The 20,085-nt window shown below is 56.7% G+C and overlaps 2 protein-coding genes across 2 annotated transcripts; one reads left to right on the top strand and one right to left on the bottom strand.

Annotated features, from left to right (window-relative positions):
• The first annotated feature begins 10,385 nt into the window (after window positions 1-10,385).
• TLCD3B (TLC domain containing 3B) lies at window positions 10,386-16,846 on the top strand. The gene is made up of 5 exons (XM_004615942.2): window positions 10,386-11,015; window positions 11,578-11,661; window positions 14,770-15,004; window positions 15,419-15,514; window positions 15,765-16,846. Exons 1-5 carry the CDS (start codon window positions 10,891-10,893, stop codon window positions 16,050-16,052), a joined length of 828 nt encoding a protein of 275 aa, XP_004615999.1. The 5' UTR covers window positions 10,386-10,890; the 3' UTR covers window positions 16,053-16,846.
• A 98-nt stretch (window positions 16,847-16,944) lies between these two features.
• On the bottom strand, window positions 16,945-18,928 carry C4H16orf92 (chromosome 4 C16orf92 homolog). Its single transcript, XM_055136900.1, has 3 exons — window positions 18,068-18,928; window positions 17,461-17,610; window positions 16,945-17,380 (listed from the first exon to the last, which is right to left on the bottom strand). The coding sequence occupies exons 1-3, from the start codon at window positions 18,177-18,179 to the stop codon at window positions 17,289-17,291; spliced, it is 354 nt and encodes a 117-aa protein (XP_054992875.1). The 5' UTR covers window positions 18,180-18,928; the 3' UTR covers window positions 16,945-17,288.
• Between the last annotated feature and the right edge of the window lie 1,157 nt (window positions 18,929-20,085).

Here is a 20,085-nt window from a genome sequence, read left to right as displayed (position 1 = left end):
GATGCTTTGCTCAGCCCAACTCCCCTCCGGCTGTTTGACTCTTCTCCGCATTATCCCTGGACCTCGAGTGGGGCTGCGAGTGCCTTCTGGCCCTGAAGCTAATGGGACCTGACCTTGCCTGGGAGAGGGGTCAGATACGTAAACAAGGTTCCGGATCGATAGGACAGCGGGAAGAGCGCTTGCCTTGCACAGCCCACCTGGGTTCCATCCCCTGCGCCCCATACATTCCCCCCCACCACCACCACCACCAGTAATAAGCCCTGACCACCAACGGGTGTGGTCCAAAAAAATAAGAAAAAAAAAGTAAATAAGGTCAATCGTTAGGGTTCCATCAGATCTGTTGGGAACCGGGGGACTCCCCCTTTCCTTCCCTTCCCTCAGGCCTCACACGGGCAGGCTGACTACAGAGGGTACAAACAGTTCAGAGTTCTCTGAGTTCTGCCTTCCAGTGGCGACCTCCCTCAGCAAACAGCCTGTACCCCAGACCCACTGCAGTTCTCTGCCCGACCCCCAGCATTTCACTTGGCCTTGGGGAGCCCCAGTGGAGACTTGGTGATTCTGTGAATGAGTTGAATCTGGTTCTACCTGCCTGAGGAGTGTTCTTGTTATCTCAGTGCCCTGCCTCGGGGCACCCCTTTGGCTCCCTTCATTGCAGCCCTCACTGGACAGGGACAGGCACACTCGCATGAGGCAGAGCCCCCAGCACCCCCCCACCCCCAGGCCATACGCCAGCATTCCCCGCTCTCCACCTACTTTATTCTGAGGGGGAGGTTGAGTCAGAGGTGGTCAAGGGCTATTCCTGACTGTGCTCAGAAGTGATCCCTGGTGGTGCTCCAGGGACCATGTGGTGCCAGGGATCAAACCTGGGTTAGCCACATGCAAAGCAAGCACCTTAACCCCTGTACTATCGCTCCAACCCCGTCCACCTACTTTTGTCCATATCCTCCAGGTCCCATGTTCCACGCCACGACCACTGCTGCTGGGGATTTTCCACGCTGGGAGGCCATCCTGAAATGGCCGGGGACTGTGTTCTGGGAGCTCTGATTTCCCTTCCCTCCTCCATACTTGAAGGTCCTACCCCCAGCCCTCAGATGGGGTCAATAGGCAGGACACAGGGCTCCCGCTGTCCTGAGTGTGACTGTTTTTGTGAAGCTAGGTCAGGTTGCCCTCTCTGAGGTAGCTTCTTATCTGCCCGCGTTCTCTGAAGGATCCAGAGGTCCAATCCGAGGCTGGCTCCCATCTCAGCTCCAGGAAAGGCCTTCAGTGGCCCTCCCTCCATCCCTCTCTTCAGCTCCTGCCAACGGACAGACGTCAGCCTTGGCAAGACCTTTGGACAACTCGTCCAGACTCACTGCTGATAGTATTCTGTTCCTCCCAGGGGGTCATCCATTATGCAGGAGCATGGACTGGGCGCCAGGCCTGCCCACTGCAAGCTAATAGGAGGAGCAATGTCTGCACCCCGTTTTGCCAGGTCCCTACTTCTACCATTTGCTGGAGGCAGGGAGAAACTGACTTCAGAGGAGCTGGATAACCAGGACTCCCTCTAGCTGCAGGCCAAGGCTGGACCCAAGAGACAGCAGCACCCATGGTTTTACACTGCTGCTGGGGAAAAGATGATTCCATATTGCCTGAGTATGTCATGGCAGGCAGGAGATGAGATGCAGAGGAAGCTGGGAAGATAGAAGTCACCTCCACAGGCTAGGCCTGGGAGTGGGACAGGGGAGGTCATTCTGGTTTGAGCCAATATTTCCAACCCCCGGCTTTGGCCAGACAGTAACGCATATACCCAGATCCTAGGGGGAGGTTGACTAACTTCCTGACTGGGAAAATAAAAGGCCTCAGCATTGGTCCTGGGGGAATACAGTAATCTGAGCACAGCTCAAACACCAGTAGAGGCTTCATGGACTTATTTACTTTCTTTCTTTCTTTTTTCTTTTTTTTTTTTGTTTTGGTTTTTGGGTCACACCCGGCGATGCACAGGGGTTACTCCTGGCTCTGCACTCAGGAATTACTCCTGGCGGTGCTCGGGGGACCATATGGGATGCCGGGGATTGAACCCGGGTCGGCCGCGTGCAAGGCAAACGCCCTACCCACTGTGCTATCGCTCTGGCCCCCTCTTTCTTTCTTTCTTTCTTTCTTTCTTTCTTTCTTTCTTTCTTTCTTTCTTTCTTTCTTTCTTTCTTTCTTTCTTTCTTTCTTTCTTTCTTTCTTTGTTGTTGTTATTGGTTTTTGGGTCACTCCAGTGACACTTACTTCTGGCTTACTTCTGGCTCTAGGTTCACCCCTGACAGTGCTCAGGGAACCATAGGTGATGCTGGGTTTTGGACTCAGGTCAGCTGTGTGCAAGGCCTTACCTGCTGTGCTAACTCTTCCCTGCACTGGGTGGCAGACAGGGTCATTGCCACCTTTGGGATGGAAAGAGTGATGACGTCATTGAAAGGGGACTTTAGAACCAGGCTCATTTGGAATTCTGCTTCCACTTGTATGTCTCGGCACAAGTCAACTGACCTCACCAAGCTCAGTCCCTGCTCCAGAAAGTCAAGTGCCACGTACCAGGAGTACCTGGAAGGTACTCAGGTATGCAGGTACTCGGTACCTAGCAAGGACTCACTGGAAAACCTACTTGCAACTGCTCACAAATATCACAGTGACTATGAAGTGGACCTCACCTGTCATCCCCTTCTCCCAGCATCCCGAGTGCCTCGGCGGGCAGGGAACCCAGAGAACTGTGGACACGCGACAGGCTGGCACTCTCCCCAGGATCATGAGCAGCCGCCCAATTTCTGCCCCCAGCTCTGGGTGCGGCCCCAGCTTTGTCTGTGATCGAGGACTTGCCCAGAAAGAGCCCCACCTGGAGTAGGTGCAGTAAAGCACTAAATAATGAATGCTCTGACACCCGGTCCAGGCCTCACCCAAGCTCGGGTAGGGGGAATCGGACCCTTCCCTGGGTATCATGTGAGACACAGGCCCCTTCTGGCTGCTTGGTCACTTGCTCATGGCCTCTGATGTTCGCTCCTGCACACCTCGCTTTGGGGCCCAGCTCCTGTACCAGGCAAGGAAGATGAGCTGAGAGCATGTGGACGCAGGAACCCCAAGGAGCAGGTAACAGCTTGGCAGAGGTGAGGGGGGCCGGGGAGAGGTCGGGGAGAGTCAGCAGAGGTGGACACAGTGTGGGAGCACCATCCTGAGTCTCCCTTGCCCCGCAGGCTGACCCCACTGGCTGTCTCGCTCCCTCTCTCTCTGCTGCGAGGTTGGGACAGACCTTCCAGGGCCACCTTCCTGCAGGCCGCGACACACAGGAGCATGCTTCCCTGCCTGTTCTCTTTCCACACTGCTGCTGGTGACTCTGGGAATCTCATTTTGCTGCCAGCAGCGCTTTCACACCTCCCTATCATCTCTCTATCTTGCTTGTCTTGTCTTGTCTTTCCACAGGAAGACTGAGCTGGCTGCCTGCTGAGAATTCCCAGTGGGTGATGGTATCTAGCTAGAAGGTTAGGAGAAGAGAAGCTTCTGTGGGGGGGGGTTTGGTTTTGGGTTTTGGGCCACACTTGGAGGTGCTCTAGGCTTATTCTTGGCTCTGCACTCAGAGATCACTCCTGGGGGTGCTGAAGGGATTTGGGGGGGGGGGGTGTTCCCGGGGATTGAATCCAGATCAGCCATGTGACAGGCAAATGCCTTACTCTCTGTGCTCTCTCCAGTCCCTGAAGCTGCTTTTTCATTTTATGTATTTTGTTTTGTTACTCTCTATGTAGGGTAAATGATAGTTGTTTTGTTTTCAACAATGATAACACACATAAAAAATATTTTAAAGTCTGTGGTTAAGGGACTGCGGAGATAATAAGAGGTTAAGGCGCATGTCTTGCCTGGCTTGATTCACGGCACCCGGAGCAATGCCCAGAGTGACATCCAAGCACAGAGCTCGGAGTAGCCCCCTGAGCACTGAGAGGTGTGGCTCAAAAACTGAAAACTTAAGTTTGTGGTTCAAAGCTGGTAGTCTGTAAATGAAACTGCTGGATCAAATGCTAACAGGTCACTTACTATCTGTGAGACCTTGAGCAAGTCACACAGCCTCTCTGTGCCTGAATTCTCTAGAGTGATAATCTTGTTAGGTTGCATGAGATTATGTTGGTGAATATATGTAAAACCTCAGATTGATGCCTGGAGCTTATTAGCTGCAGTACAACTGTTCATTTTTATCTATCTTATTTTATCGGAGGGGTACACCCGACAGTGCCCAGGGCTTACTCCTGGGTCTGTGGGATCACTCTTGGTAGGCTGGGGAGGATGATTTCTAGTGCCCGTGTGCACAGCAAGTGCCCCTTCCCACTGCACTATTTCTCTGGCCCCCAGAATATGAATTTAAAGCTCAGATAATCCTACCGTAGAAATTATTACATTCAATATTTTCCAAAACTGCCTCTTAAATTTTTATTTAGGACCACACCTGGTTGTGCTCAGGGCTTTACTCCCAGTTCTATGCTCAGGGGTTATTCCTGGCTGTGTTCAGGTTAATTATGCGCATGGCATGTGCCTTATCTCCTGTACTACCTCTCTGTCCCCTCCAAAATAACCTTTTCAAGGTACTACTGTTCATATTGTCGCCCTTCTACCTTTCTCCTCTGACAATTCAGTTAGACTAGCTGTCCATCAAACCATCAATTACTTCTAATTGGACAATTCTGGCTAGAGACCCCACCCCCTTCCTCACTAGCTCCAGCCCTTTTCCAGCAGAAAGCCAATGAGAGCTCACCCATGTCAAGAGGTGGGCCAATAGAAGGCTGGCATAGTTCAAACCGTCTATGGGTCCACCAATGGGAGTATGCTATCCCCGCCCTCGCCAACTGCCTCTGCGGAGCTTCCTGGCTCGTGCCCTTGCAGTTTGACACTTGCTCTGGATCCTAAAGGGGCCCCTTCAGAGCCACTCAAGGGGTGCGGAATGGCAGGCCCAGACTCCCTCCATCTCTTCTGTGCCTTCCCCTCCCCTCCTCGTCCTAGAATGGAGGGGAGGGGAGATTTTTCCAGGCAAAAAACAGTGTATATGTAATATGTATGCTTTCAAGTTTTCTACTTTAAAAAAAAGGGGGGATAATTGCTTCTCCACCCCTTTTCTCTTAAAAGAAATATTTCCGAGCTTTCTATATTTTGGAATTTGAATACACGCACCTCCTTCCTTTTTGGGGGCTCTGGGTGCTGCTGGGAATCATCCATCAGCCTCCCTCTGTAGCCTCCACCTGGGTCCTCAGAGGTGAGGCCCAGACCGAAGTTTGGGGACTTAGGAGAAGGGAGTGATAACAGGAACAGTTTGTAGGGGGCAGAGGCAAGGACAGGGTGGGGTGGAGTGAAGACAGGGTGTAATGAATTTTTTCTTTTTCTTTTGTTTTGGGGGGGGGTCACACCTGGCAATGCACAGGGGTTACTCCTGGCTCTGCACTCAGGAATTACTCCTGGCGGTGCTCAGGGGACCATATGGGATGCTGGGGATCAAACAAACCCGGGTCGGCTGCGTGTAAGGCAAACGCCCTGCCCGCTGTGCTATGGCTCCAGCCCCCAAGGTGTAATGAATTTTAAGGTGTGAAAGAGACTGGGGGTGCTGGCCCACTTGTGGGGTCAGAGGAAACATGAACTACTGCGGCTGGGCTGATGAACACGGAGGCTGTTCAGTGATCCTGACTGACTGAGGCAGACAAAGCGCACAGGGATTTGGAGGAAATTGGGAAGGACTGTGTCTGACGTGACCCACTGACGGCCTGGGGCTCTCTGAGGTCCCTGAGGCTGAGGGGTCTCACTGCGGCCTCCTTGCTTCCCCACCAGATAGGAATGTCCCTGCTCTTTGGACTGGGCTGCGTTTTCTTCCCGCTGATCTTCACCCTTTTCTGCTCGGGCCTGCAGAACCACTCCAACCTGCGGATGGGGAGAACAGAGGCGGTCTTGGTGGCATCCAAGTAAGAGAACAGGGTGAGGGCGTCCTTCTCCGGACCAGGGTGGTGAAGGGGAATGAGGATTCCTAGACACTGGCGGAAGGGTCTTGTGTTTTGGCCACACCCAGTGTTGCTCAGGGGCCAGGGAGTTGCTCCTGGCAGTGGAGCTGGAAGGTACCAGGGATCATGATGGGCACAAACCTCCTGCAAGCAGAACAAGCTCTCTGCCCCCCACCCCGGGGCTTGCTCTCCCAGCCCAGCCTTTGAATCTTTTGTAAGCTACTTAACCTCTCTGAATTGAACCCTCATTTTAATTTAAAAAAAAAAAAATTTTAGCACAGCGGGTAGGGTTTGATTCCTTCGCCCCTTGGTGAGCCCGGCAAGCTACCAACATCATCTCATCCGAACAGGCAGAGCCTGGCAAGCTACCTGTGGCATATTCGATATGCCAAAAACAGTAACAACAAGTCTCACAATGGAGACATTACTGGTTCCCACTGAAGCAAATTGATGAACAATGGGATGACAGTGATACAGTAATTTTGTTTTTATTTGCTATTTGGGTCACACCTGGTGATGCACAGGGGTTACTCCTGGCTCATGCACACAGGAATTACTCCTGGTGGTGCTCAGGGTACCATATGGGATGTTGGGAATCGAACACGGGTTGGCCATGTGAAAGGCAAATGCCCTACCCACTGTATTGTCACTCAAGCCTGAACCCTCTTTTTTTTTTTTTTTTTTGCTTTTTGGGTCACATCCAGCGATGCTCAGGGGTCACTCCTGGCTCATGCACTCAGGAATTACCCCTGGCCGTGCTCAGGGGACCATATGGGATGCTGGGAATCGAACCCGGGTCGGCCACGTGCAAGGCAAATGCCCTACCCGCTGTGCTATTACTGCAGACCCTGAACCCTCCCTCATTTTTCTTTTTTTTTTTCTTTTTTTTTTTTTTTGCTTTTTGGGTCACACCCGGCGATGCACAGGGGTTACTCCTGGCTCTGCACTCAGGAATCACCCCTGGCGGTGCTCAGGGGACCATATGGGATGCTGGGATTTGAACCTGGGTCGGCCGCGTGCAAGGCAAATGCCCTACCCGCTGTGCTATTGCTCCAGCCCCTGAACCCTCCCTCCCTCATTTTTAAATGGATTTATTAAGACTATCCATCTTCCAGGGCCAGAAAGATTGTATAGCAGCTAGGGCAATTGCCTGGCACGCAACTGACTCCGGTTCAATCCCCGGCACCATATGTTGTTCCTTGAGACCACCTGCAGTAATTCCTGAATTCAGAGCTAAGTGTAACCCCCATCATCACTGGGTGTGGCCAAAAAAGAAAAGAAAACTGCTAGGCCAGGCATGCAACTCAGTGGCAAAGCTCATGCCTCAGAAAATAAGATCTGGCTCATACACAGCATAGTAAAGAAATAAGCAAACCAACCACCCCAGGGTTGGAGAGATAGTACAGTGGGTAGGGTACTTTCCTCACACTTGGCCAACCTGGTTTTAATCTGTTACCCCATATGATCTTGTGCACTGCCGGGAATAAGCCCTGAGCACAGCTGGGTGTGGCCCCAAACACACAAAAACCCAAGTGGCTCCTTCCTACTTTAACTCACATCATGCACAGCAGAGTCACATTCTGGGACCAGATTTCACTGTATCATTGTATCACTGTCATCCCGTTGTTCATCGATTTGCTCGAGCAGGCGCCAGCAACATCTCCATTCATCCCTGTCACGTGCTAGTGTAGCCCGATGGCGTATTGAGGCTCTTTCAGGATCAGGGGAATGGGGACCGTCGTTGTTACTGTTTTCGGCATATCAAGTATGCCACGGGTAGCTTGCCAGGCTCTGCCGTGCAGGCGGAATACTCTCGGTAGCTTGCCGGACTCTCTGAGAGGGACGGAGGCTTTGGGGGCAGCCTCTAATCGCCTTTACAGGTGTTCCCAGTCTACCAAATGTAAGCTTTTGGTCGACTGGCATGTTGTAACGATCTGCACACCGACAAACACGCACCTGCCTGCGTCTCTGGGCAGCACCTGGGACATCTGCAGCCTCAGGTTGATCTTCTTGAGGTTGATGGAGTGCACCCGGAGGTTGTTGAGCAGCTGGCAGAGCAGGACCCTATCTCGGAGGGTCTGTGCCAGGTTGAACAGCCGTGCCGAGTCCCAGGTCACCCGGTGGTTGGCTGACAGCACCCCAGTGGATGAGCCACTGTGCACACCGCTGCTACAGCTCTGTGTCAGACAGCACTGCGACTCAGCCCGGCCGGGGCAGGCGGTGATGCTGCGGCCACCGTGGTTTCTCTGTGCCCCGCTGACGCCATGCTGTCTGAATCTTGCAAAACAGCCGGCGATGTCCATCAGGAATCACGCGTCGAGTTTCCAGCAGGGATCACACGTAGAGTCCCTTGCCTGGCGTGCTGAGCCGCGCGTTGTCTAAGGCGAGACGGTGAACCGGGTTCGAGGGATTTGGGTGGCATCGGCGCCATCTTGCCTCCAATCTATAGCGGAGTCGGAGGTGGTTTATGGGTGTGTGTCCCACATACCAAAATTTTGGGGCCAGATTTATGCTCTTAATTCTGTCACGTGCTTTGCCATCTCCCATTGTACCCTGTTAAAGTCCTATTTTGGGGGAAGCTTTCTGGCAGTGCTTAGGGGCCTGCTCCCACGGTACTAGACCAGGCAATGCAGGCTCTGTGCTTTGGTGCTGAACCTGATGATGTGGTGCTGGGGAGCAGGGTGAGGGTCCCCGAGGCCACGCCCAGCTGGGCTGAGGAGGTGCGTTCAGTGCTGGGGGGTCAAAAGTAAAAAAGCGGGTGCCCAGATCAGGGAGAGGATGTGCTCTGGCCTTTTGAGTGATCCCTGTGGTTTAAGACTTACACGAGCGTGGATTGGAAATCCAGCTGTCCTAAATTCTCCTGAATTGTCTTGGGCAAGACTTTTTGTATTTTTTCCTTCCAAGCCTCGTTTTTTTTTGTCTATAAAACAAAGATACTTCTATTTGGGTAGGTAAAATATGCATGAATTAAAAAAAAAAAAAACTTGTCTCGTACCCAGGGTATCACAAACACTTTCTGGGGAGAGTTGGGTTCCTTTTCCCAGAGTGAGGGCCTGAGGTCAGGAAGCCAAAGACCATTGCAATCTAAAATGTCTGACTGCTAAGGGCCCGGGCGCTGCGTCTGTTCCCATGTCCTACCACTGGAGGGCAGCAGAAAATAGCAAATCGCAGGCTTCTTCCTCTTGGGAGCGGGAAGGGCTCAGATCAGGCAAAGGCATTAAGCGAGTTGGTCACAGAGGTATCTTAGGGTGAGCCTGGAATCCAAGCTGCGGTTTGGGTAGCAGGCCCCAGGCCATGCAGACCTGCAGGACAGAAGAAAGTCGAGTTATTGGGAGGCAGCGGGCCAGGGAGGGCAGCAGCGAGGAGGAAGGACCTGGTTCTGGCAGGGCCTTGCCCTGCAGTATGACCCTGGCCAAGTCACTGGCCAGAGGGGCTTTGAGCCCTCCCGTCCCTGAGGCCCTCCCCACTCGATTCTGAGGAAAGTGAGCAGCACATCACCGTCAGGAGAGTGACTGAGAGAAGAGAAGCCAGCGGCACCAGGCACTGGGGCCAGAACCTAGGCAGGACCCAGTGGTTCCTGTGCACACCCCTCCCCCGAGACCCTACATCATTCTAGTACCTTCGGGACTCCTGTCACTTTTTTTTTGGGGGGGTGGCACTCCCAGTAGTGCTCAGGGGCTATTCCTGGCTGTGCACTCAGGAATCACTGGGTAGCCATAAAGGATGCCCGAAATCAAACCCAGGTCAGCTGCATGCAAGACAAGCGCCCTAGCACTATACTATACTCTGGCCTTCCTGTGGCTTTTTTGGTCTATTTTGTTTTGGGGGAGCCACGCCCGGCAGTGCTCACTGCTTTACTCCCGACTCTGAGCGCAAGGATCACTCCTAGCGGGCTCAGGGGAACAGATTGCCCAAGACTGAACCCGAGTTGGCGACGCAAGGCAACCGCCCTTCTAACTGTACCTTCGCTCTGGCCTCTCCTATCGCTTCTTAACTATGTGACCTTGGAAGGGTCACTTAATGCCTCAGGGTCATTTCTAGACTGGGGGGGGTGCCTTCTCCCCCACCATGCCTCCTTGGAGTGGGGAGTCTCTGAGCCCACAGAACAATGTGATCAGCTGGTTTATCCCCATGCGAGATGGCGAGATGCGCCTCTCTCCCACTCTGCCAGGGCTCCTTGCTCTGCAGGGTGCTGAAGGGGGGGTGCCCTAGGTGGGGTCTCGGGCGGATCCCCCAGGATCTCTCTGCAGTCATGGAGTGAATGAACTGCAGGTAGGGTCTTCTTAGGGGGAGAGGGGCTCTTAAGTTACTCCCGGGCTTCCTCTGGAGGCCCCCGGCCCCCGCGGCGCTGCGGTCTCTTTAAGGGCCTCCCCCTCCCTCGGTCCCTGCTTCCCCCCAGCTCTGTCGCAGCCGCGGTGGCTCAGAGCTGCGTGGGGCGGCGCTGCCGCAGGTCCGGTTTCTCGGTGTGTCTGGTCGGTGCCAGCCTCCCCCCCTCCCTCCCCGCCCCCTCCCCTCCGAGGGGGCAGGGGCTGGGCGCGGGGCTCCCCAGAATGCCCGGGATAGCCCGGGCCGGGCGCGGGTACCGGCGGCGACCGCGTGCTGACTAAGGACCGCGGGCCCGGCCCCCCCGCTGGGCGGGCTCCTCGGTCCCACCCCCGCCCGCACCCCGCCTCCCGGCTCCTTCACGTAAGCCCCCCACCTGCCGCCTCCCCTCCCCCGCCGCATCCTGCTCCTCCCGCCGCTCCGGCCGCTCCCCGTGTCCCTCCCTCCCGCCACCCGCGTCGGGTCCTCCTTCCCCGCCGCTCCCGGCTCGGCGCACTCGGTCTCCCGCGTCCTCGGCCCGCCGCCGGCCCAGCCCGTCCCCTTTGTGCGGGTCGCGCCTCTGTCCGTCCCCGCGTCGCTCCGAGGCACCATGCTGACCCCCATGGTGGCCGGGGGGGTGGTGTTCCCCGGACTCTTCCTCCTCTCCAAGAACACGCTCCAGCGGCTGCCCCAGCTGCGCTGGGAGGAGGCCGACGCGGTCATTGTCTCGGCCAGGTAATGCGCCCCTGCCCGCGCGCCCGCGCCCCGCTCGGGCCCAGGGGTTCCCCCTGGGAAAGTGGGGGCTCCTGCAGCGATGGGTGGGCTCCCCGGACCCGGGTCTCCTCCCAGTCCCAGCCATCTGCCTGCTGGTCGCTGCTGCCTCCTGCCCAGCCTCTCCCGGTGGCTGGCTTGTCGTCTGGGGGCACAGGGGACAGAGGCTTCATGAAGGAGAGAGAACTCTGTGACCACCAGGGCTGCAGGAGGGGAGGGACCCAGGTGGCCAGCGGAGCGGCTGGGCGGGAAAGTGGCTGCAGGGATTTGGGGATGGGCATGAGGAGTCCGACTCACATCAGGTCTCTCCTGTCCACTGCCCTGTGATCAGGGCGCCCCTGGCGGGGTCTCTCTGGGGAGGAGGACTGGGGTGAACTGAGTAGTAGGAGGTCCCCGGGGGTCCCCGGGCGCCCGGAGCAGTGCGGGTGACTCTGGAGTCGGATGGGCAGGGAGCAAGCAGGGTGACTGGATTTGTAGACTTGGGGACCCAGGGCACCTCTTTCGCTCCTACCCCGTCTCCCGCCAGGCTGGTGTCCTCTGTCCAGGCCGTCATGGCCTCTACAGCCGGCTACATTGTCTCCACCTCCTGCAAGCACATCATCGATGACCAGTAAGTGCCCGTGCCACCTGTCCTGTCCCTGAAGCCTGCGTGTGTGCACGTGTGTGTGTGTCTGTCTGTCTGTCCCCTGACAGGGCTGGACCTTCTAGGGGACGCCTTCAGTGGTCCCCAAGTCCTTCCCTTGGGCTTGAGTAAGTTAACTGCAGTAGCTGCAACTCAACACCCAGAGATAAATTTATCCGTGTCCTGTCCTTAAAGGTCAGAGGCAGGAGAAGGAGTGGAGATCAAAGGGGCTCCTCTCGGCGGCTCCTGGGCCTCTTGCATCTGCATCTCCGGGCCTCGGGGCTCGCTTGCCCCCTTCCTCCTGCCTCCCTTAGGCTCATTTCCAACTAGCACCCAACCTGGGCGTCCCTCTGCATGCCAGGATCACTGTCACCTCCTCCCCGAATCCCAGAGAAGAGAGATGACACAAACAAGGCCACTAACGGTTAGGCAGTGGGGAGAGGGAGGGGGAAGAGGCCAGAATTTGGCTCTGGCAGCCGCTGCAGTGCCAGGCGCTTGCCAAAACAGCCAGTCTGGGAGGTGGGGCCCAGGAGGGAGGAGGGCCCTGTCCGTGGTGCTGACGGCCCCGCCGAGGTGACCCAGGCAGCTGGAGGTTGCCCGTGGGGTGCTGTAACATCCCAAGCTTAACTTCTGGCCCCGGGCTCCATCGCTGGTGGCCACTGTGCCTCGGGGACAGGGTGTGTGTGACTTTGGTCTAGACGAGTCCCCTCATCTGCCCCTGCCTGAAAGGGGGGACAGAGTATAGAGTGAAGGATGCAGGTCTGCTCCATAGGCGTGCCCCTCTCCCCCCACCCCAACCCGGGGTAGCCACTTGGCCCCCTCCTGCCCGCCTCCCTCCCCTGCTCAGTGGCCTGGCTTCCTTGCTCTGATTCCTCTCTTGCCTTCTGTGCAGGGTCACCTCTAGCTCAGATGCTGCTTCCCAGGCCTAGGTCTTTCTTTGCCTCCCCCCATAATCCTCAGGTGCACCAGAGGATCGGGGTTAATCCAGGTGACAGCTGTGCCTGCTTTGGGGCACCTGAGAGGTGGGAGAGCTTTAACCCTTTCACAGTGCAACCCAGGGCATGGATGTCTTGGCTCCCCTCAAACCAGGGACCCTCACACCCTGGGGCTGGTTCAGACCACTCCCTGCTCTAACTTTTGCCTTCTTTTTTAAATCTTTCCTTCTCTCTCTCTTTTTCCTCTTCTCTTTCTTTTTTGGGGGCCACACCTGGCCATTCTCGGGGCTTATTCCTGGTTCTACGCTCAGGAATCACTCCTGGTGGGCTCAGGGGACCATATGGGATGCTGGGGACTGAACCTGAGCTGGCTGCATGCCACGCAAGTGCCTTACTCACTGTACTATCTCTCTGACCCCCTTTCTCTCGCCCGTGCTTTCTTTTTTTCCTCTCTTCTCTTCCTCCATCTTCCACACCTGGCTGTGCTCAGGGGCGACTTCCAGCTCTGTGCTCAGAGGTCACTCCCGACAGTGCTCTAGGGACTTTGCCTGTCATGGGTTGAATCTGGGTCCCCCCACAAAGTGTATGTCCAACCCTTGGGCTGTCCTCCGACCTCCGCTCTAACTTTTCTCTACTTCGCTCCACTTTCCACTGGGGCTCTGCCTGCTCTTCCCTTTCTAATCGAGACTGCCCCCCACACCCGCTCCTCTTTCCCCTGCCCTCCTGGTCCCCTCAACTCCTTCCCAGTCATCTGTGTAGAGGGGCTCCTTTTCCCAGGGCCAACTTCCTGTTTCCATCTCTCTCCAGCCTCACTGTCCCTCCCTTGGTCTCCGCCTTTCCTCTGTGGTGTCCCCTCTGGCTCTTTTGCTTTCATCCCTTCAGCTAGCTGGGCCGGCTCCCCTGGGCTGGCCTCTGACCCCCACCCCCATCTCAACCCTGTGGCTGGAGCCCAGAATTTAAGGTCCTCCGTGCTGACTCAGAAATGCAATATTGCACATTCCTGCACTTTTCTATTTGTTTACTCTCAGAGCACAGAGAACTTTCTCTGCTCTGGGCTTCTTTTACTCAGCATTTTCCTCCTGGACCTGACGTCACAGATGGGTCCATATTTAGTGGGATATGCAGCACTGATAGGACTGCTCCCTCCCCAGGGCCTGTCTGCCCATCTCTGAGCTCCTCAGGTCAGCAGGCTAAGAGCAGCGCTACGGCCCCAGGCTTCTCACGTCTAGTCCTCATCCAAGCATCTAGCTCCTCAGTTTCCTCATCAGTGGAATGGAGCAATGGCTCCTCTCGTTGTCCTGACTGTCCTCCACCTTCTTGGTGTCTCTCAGTGAGGGGTGGAGGTGTTGTATGCTTGCTGCGTTTCTCACGTGTGGCCACCCACCTCTTGTGTCAATTGTCCTGTCAGTTGTCTCAGATCTGAGCTTGTTTGCTTTATACTCCAGCTTTCTTTTTACATCCCTTTGGTCAGCAGCGCTCTGTTGGTCTTTTATTTGGGGGCCACACCAGCCAGCGCTCAGGGGTGGCTCCTGGCGGTGCTCGGGGAGCACATGTGGTGCTGAGAATTTCATTTATTCATTTATTTTTTGCTTTTTGGGGTCACACCTGGTGATGTACAGGGGTTACTCCTGGCTCTGCACTCAGGAATTACCTCGGCAGTGCTCAGGGGACCATATGAGATGCTGGGAATCGAACCCGGGTCAGCTGCATGCAAGGCAAATGCCCTACCCGCTGTGTTAGTGCTCCAGCCCCCAAGTGCTGAGAATTTCAAACCAGAATTTCAGTGTCCCCAGCCATATGCTAGGCCAATGCCTTAACCTTCATTCTATCTCTCTGGCCCTGGTTTTTTATTTTCTGCCATCAGATTCATCATAGCACAGAGCAAGTGAATGAATGAATGCCCAGTGGGTTTGAAAGTCAGGCGTGATTGAATTCAGTCAGTGCATGACTCAATCCCAGCACAGTTACTGCTTGGCTGTATGATTGGTGCCAACTTGGACACACTTCTCACCCTCTCCCCTTGAGTCCCGTCATGTAACTGGAGAGTCCACTTCCGTCTCAGGGTTTCTGTGACTGTCACTTGAGGGCTGACTCACCCTGACACCTGGCAGGTACTTACCCGTCTCCTTTTCCCCGTGATCACTTTCTCTTTGCCTGACAGACACTGGCTTTCCTCTGCCTACACGCAGTTCGCAGTGCCCTACTTCATCTACGACATCTACGCCATGTTCCTCTGTCACTGGCACAAACACCAGGTCAAGGGGCATGGAGGTGATGAAGGGGGTCCCCGCGCCCCTGGCAGCACCTGGGCCGTGGTGCGCGGCTACCTGCACAAGGAGTTCCTCATGGTGCTCCACCACGCCGTCATGGTGTTGGTGTGCTTCCCGCTGTCCGTGGTGAGTGGGGGTGCTGAGCCTGTCCCAGCAGTCGGGCGCCTGAGGGAGATTACACACCCTCCCCTCCCCGCCCCCCAAGCTGGGTTTTCTGAGGCTCCACCAGCCCCAGACAGCAAGAGCAGCTGGGCTCAGCCTGGCCTGGCCTGTGGCTGTGGGGCTGCATCTGTCACTCCCACACTGCACAGCTCTCACCTGTTCCCCCATCTGCAAGGTGAAGCTCCTCGTCTTCCTGGAGGGATTGTTGGCAGAGTGTGGGGTGGGGGGGAGATATACCCCATCCCCTCCCCGTCGTGTCTCGCCCTGACACGGTTCAGACTTTCAGTTTAACATCTACAAAGGAGGCAGGCGGGTAGCGGAGCGGGCAGGGCGTGCGGGGTGGAATGGGGGCTGAGCTCCTTTGCTGTCCCCTCGAAGGTGTGGCGTCAGGGCAAGGGAGATTTCTTCCTGGGCTGCCTGCTGATGGCAGAGGTCAGCACCCCCTTCGTCTGCCTCGGCAAGATCCTCATCCAGGTAAGAGGGTACTCGATGAATTGTAGAGGAGAGGGCACGGGAGGGTCCTCCGCGGAGACCTAGGGAGCGGTTTCTTTAGCGGACCCGTCACTGGGAAGGGCTAGGAGGGGTTCTGGGTGGCGGCAAACTGGAGGCGGGCGCGCTGATCTGTTACCTGGAAGGGGAGGGCGTGGCCAGGGGCGTGGTCCGGGCGGGTCCAATCACAGCCCCGCCCTAACACGCCCCGCCCTCTGCCCCGCCCCCTCCGCAGTACAAGCAGCAGCACACGCTGCTGCACAAGGTGAACGGGGCCCTGATGCTGCTCAGCTTCCTCTGCTGCCGGGTGCTGCTCTTCCCCTACCTGTACTGGGCCTACGGGCGGCACGCCGGCCTGCCCCTGCTCGCCGTGCCCCTCGCCCTGCCCGCGCACGTCAACCTGGGCGCCGCGCTGCTGCTCGCCCCCCAGCTCTACTGGTTCTTCCTCATCTGCCGCGGGGCCTGCCGCCTCTTCCGGCCCCGGGGCTCCCCGCCGCCCTCCCCCTGCCCGAACCAGGACTGAGGGTGGGGCCAGAGCACCCCCCTCCCCAGCCCCCGTGTAGCAACCGGGCTCTGGGACTGCTGGGTGGGGGTGGGGAGCCCGGGTCTCTGGCCCTGACTGCCCAGGACTGACCGACAGACGGACTGACGGACCCCGGGGCAGGGCGCAGGAAGCAGGTGAACTGGAAAGGCGGGAGAAAAGGGGTCTCTTCTCCCCGCAGTGCCTGAGCTGAGAGCAGCGCACCCTTCCTGCATACCCCCTTCTCCGATCACCAATCCCGGGGTCCTGGAGAAGCGCAGGACTGACCAAGGACATTTTCCGAGGGCTTGGGGGGTTGCTGTGTGGACGGCTCCCAAAGGGCTCCGGAGACTAGGAGTCAAAGAACGAGGGGGACACCGCTGCCATGGCCACCCCAGCCCCCTGCTGCAAACTCTAGCTCCCTGTCATCTGGGAGGGAGGGGTACCCTAACTCGCCTCCTCCCCCCTGGCCTCGCTTGGGGCTCATCGCGCCCACAACTCCTCTCCAGGGGAGGCCGGCCTGAGGAAGTTATTTATTTTATTTATTTGCCCTAAATCAAACTAGTTGGTAGGGGTGGGGGTGCGGGTGCCGGCCCCTGCCTTCCCAGTGCTGAGCACTCCCGGGGCAGGCAGGCGGGGGGTGCCCGGCCCCTTCCCCATTAGGCTGCACATCTTGCCCTGGGGCCCTGGCATGTCCCTGGTGCTACAGACCTCTCAAGGCTTCCTCCAGTCTGGGGTCGGGGGACCCTGGGAGGTGCTTTCCAGACCGCTAATAAAGCCGATCTGCGTGAACGCCACCAAGTGCCTCTCTTCACCCACTTGTTGGGGGCTGGGAAGGAGGGGAGGGGTTGGGGATAGCACCAGAGGCCCTTGGCCAGTCACTGCGCCATCAGGAAGAAGGGAACCCGGGCTTTGGGGGAGGGCGGGGGGAGAGACAGTACAGCAGGTAGTGTACCGGCTCTGCATGCAGCAACCCAGGTTCCCCACTGGTCCCCTGAGCAGGGAGCCAGGAGTAAGTCCTGAGCACCACCAGGTGTGGCCCATCAAACAATCAAAACAAAGAAACCAGGACTTTTATTCACCAGCATGAGAGGAGGCAGGCTTGGCACTCCAGGGTCCTGGGCCAGCTCTTTATGCCCCTTTCTGGAAGCTCCTGTTGGTGGAGAGGGTCAGCGGTGGGAGGTGCCAAGCTGTCCCCCCAAGGCCTGGGAGGTGGACGGGCAGGGGCGCAAGGGCAGCTTACATGTGTGTGCAGAACTGGAAGAGGAGAAAGAGGAAGGCCAACACGAGCGAGCCGACCAGGATGTGATTGAAGAAGCCGGAGCCAGATTCTGCAGGGCCGGGGCGGGAGTGAGGGCCCTGGACCATCTCCAGCCCAGCCCAGGGGCAACCCTCGGGAGTCAGGTCATACCTGAGCTAGCAAACAGGTCGGGGTTCTCACCAATGAACCTGGCCACGGCCAGAAGCCGGGCATGGTCCGAGTCTGGATAATCAAAGAAATCAGGTGGGTCTGGGGACTCTGTTGGCACGGCCCAGGCCTTGGCTCTTTGCAGGCTGGGAGCTGGGGATCCAGATGAAATTTTCTGATAAGAGTCAGAACCAGGGCTGGAGCGATAGCACAGCGGGGAGGGCATTTGCCTTGCACGCGGCCAACCCAGGTTTGATTCCCAGCATCCCATATGGTCCCCTGAGCACCACCAGGGGTAATTCCTGAGTGCAGAGCCAGGAGTGACCCCTCTGCATCACAGGGTGTGACCCAAAAAGAAAAAAAAATAAATAATTAAAAAAAAAAAGAGTCAGAACCACCCTGACACCCAGCCCTGCCAGGTCACACACAGTGTGGCTATGGAGGGTCTTGATAGTTTGTTCCAGAAACTTCTCGATGCAGGAGGGCACCGGCAGGGAGGAGGGAGAGAAGTGTGGAAGCGCGGAGAGCAAAGAGCAAACAGCCTAACAGTCCCCTCCCCACAACCCTTCCCCGTATCTCCTGTCTCCTCGCACCCAGGACAGCGGCCCACCTGTTTCCACGGCCCCCAGCCCAGCCAGCCACGCCCACTGCCACGCCCACAGCCGCATGGTCCCCAGGGCGCTCCCGCAGCCAGCCCGGGCGGGCTCTGTCTGTGATGTCATAGCCAAGAGCCGTTCCGATCACACACGCCCACCGGGCGCCAGGGGAAGCGAGAGTGCTGGGAGGTGGGGGGGTCTTCATCCCTACCCCCGGAGAGAGATGCTGGGGCGCACCGCGGCTGGTGGCAGCATACATGTGGCGGCCAGAACAGGCGCCAAACTCGCTGAAAGCCTGGAAGCTGCATTTGAATAGCTCCCCCACCACTATCTTCTGAGGTGGGGGGACTGTGCTTACACCGTCAGTTATCTGTCACCAGGGTAACATGGGTGGAACACTAGCTTCTATGCTGAGCATTTCACACCGACTGAAACTCCTCTGTAGGGCCAGTGCCCTCATTACCCAGAAGAGGGAACCCAGACAGAGAGGGGACAGGAAGGCGCCAGAACACTTAACCCTGGGATGTATTTCTCCCTGAGGCGCCTTTCTTGCTCCAGTCCCAATTTTAGGGACCCAGGTCCCAAATCCAGTCTCACGGGCCAGGATGATGGAACAGCAGGTATGGCTCTTTCTTTGCTTGTGATTTGATCCCCAGCACCTCGTAATTCACTCCCCCGAGCACAAAGCCAGGAGTAATACCTGAAGAGTAAGCCCTGGCAACTGCTGGGTATGGCCCCAAGACCAAAAAAAGAAAGAAAGAAAGAAAGAAAAATGTAAAAATCATCCAACCTCAGGGGCTGGAGTGATAGCACAGTGGGTAGGGCATTTGCCTTGCACGTGGCCGACCCAGGTTCGATTCCCAGCACCCCATATGGTCCCCTGAGCACCGCCAGAGGTAATTCCTAGGTGCAGAGCCAGAAGTGACCGCTGTGCATCGCCAGGTGTGACCCAAAAAAGAAAAAAAAAAAAATCCAACCTCAGTCAGTATTCAGGAGAAAAGTCGCCAAGAGAACCAGGACTGACAGACTTTGCCCACTAGGTGGCAGCAATGCCCACACCTGCCTCCTGCTCTCCCTCTTCCCGCCCAGACGCAGCTCCCGGCTCTAGGCGCTGAGCCTTTAGCCTCTTCCCACGGGCGCGCCAGATGCTGCAGGGAACTTGTTGCTGCTGCGAACAGCGCGGAGGCTGTCAGAAGCTGCTGCCCCATCTCGCAGGTCTTGTGCAAGAGCCTTCTCAAGCCCTCACCCAGGACAGTCCCACAGCCTCTCTCCAGTCCCCACTTTCCTCTGTTCATTTTTCTTTGGGGCGGGGGGCAGTACACCCAGAGGTGCTCAGCGCTTACTCTTGGCTCTGCACGCAGGAATCCTGGCAGACTCGGGACCATACAAGATACAAGGGATCAAATCCAGGTTGGTGAGTGCAAGTGCTCTGCCCGCTGTACTATTGCTCGGGCATTGCTGGTCACGTGTGTGTGTGTGTGTGTGTGGTCCAGAGGATTAAACTTGAGGCCTCAAGGAATGTGCCTCAGTATAGCAGGTAGGGCATTTGCCCCAGGTTTGATCCCGCCAGCACCCCACATGGCCTGAGTTCATCAGAAGTGATACTGAGTACCGAGCAAGGAGTAAGCCCTGAGCACAGTTGGTTGTGTCCGCCTCCCCCACCCCTCACCCCCGAAATAGAGTAGGCTGTACTATCTAGTACAGTGGGTAGGGCACTGGCTTTGCACGTGACTGAGGTAGTTTTCGATCCCTGAATCCCATATGGTTCCCAGAGCCCACCAGAAGTGATCCCTGAGTATGGAGCCAGGAGTAGCCCCTGAGCATCACTGAGAGTGGTCCAAAACAGAACAAACCAAAACTAACCAAACAAAAAAGGGTTAAGAAAAAAAATAAGAGGGGGCTGGAGCAATACTACAGCGGGTAGGGCATTTGCCTTGCACGCTGCCGACCTAGGTTCGATTCCCAGTATCCCATATGGTCTCCCAAGCACCACCAGGAGTAATTCCTGTGCATCGCCGGGTGTGACCCAAAA

Source organism: Sorex araneus, chromosome 4 (assembly GCF_027595985.1).
Source record: "Sorex araneus isolate mSorAra2 chromosome 4, mSorAra2.pri, whole genome shotgun sequence".
Taxonomy (NCBI): Eukaryota; Metazoa; Chordata; class Mammalia; order Eulipotyphla; family Soricidae; genus Sorex; species Sorex araneus.
The sequence above is the reverse complement of the archived record's forward strand: the minus strand, read 5'-3'. Positions and strand labels throughout refer to the sequence as shown.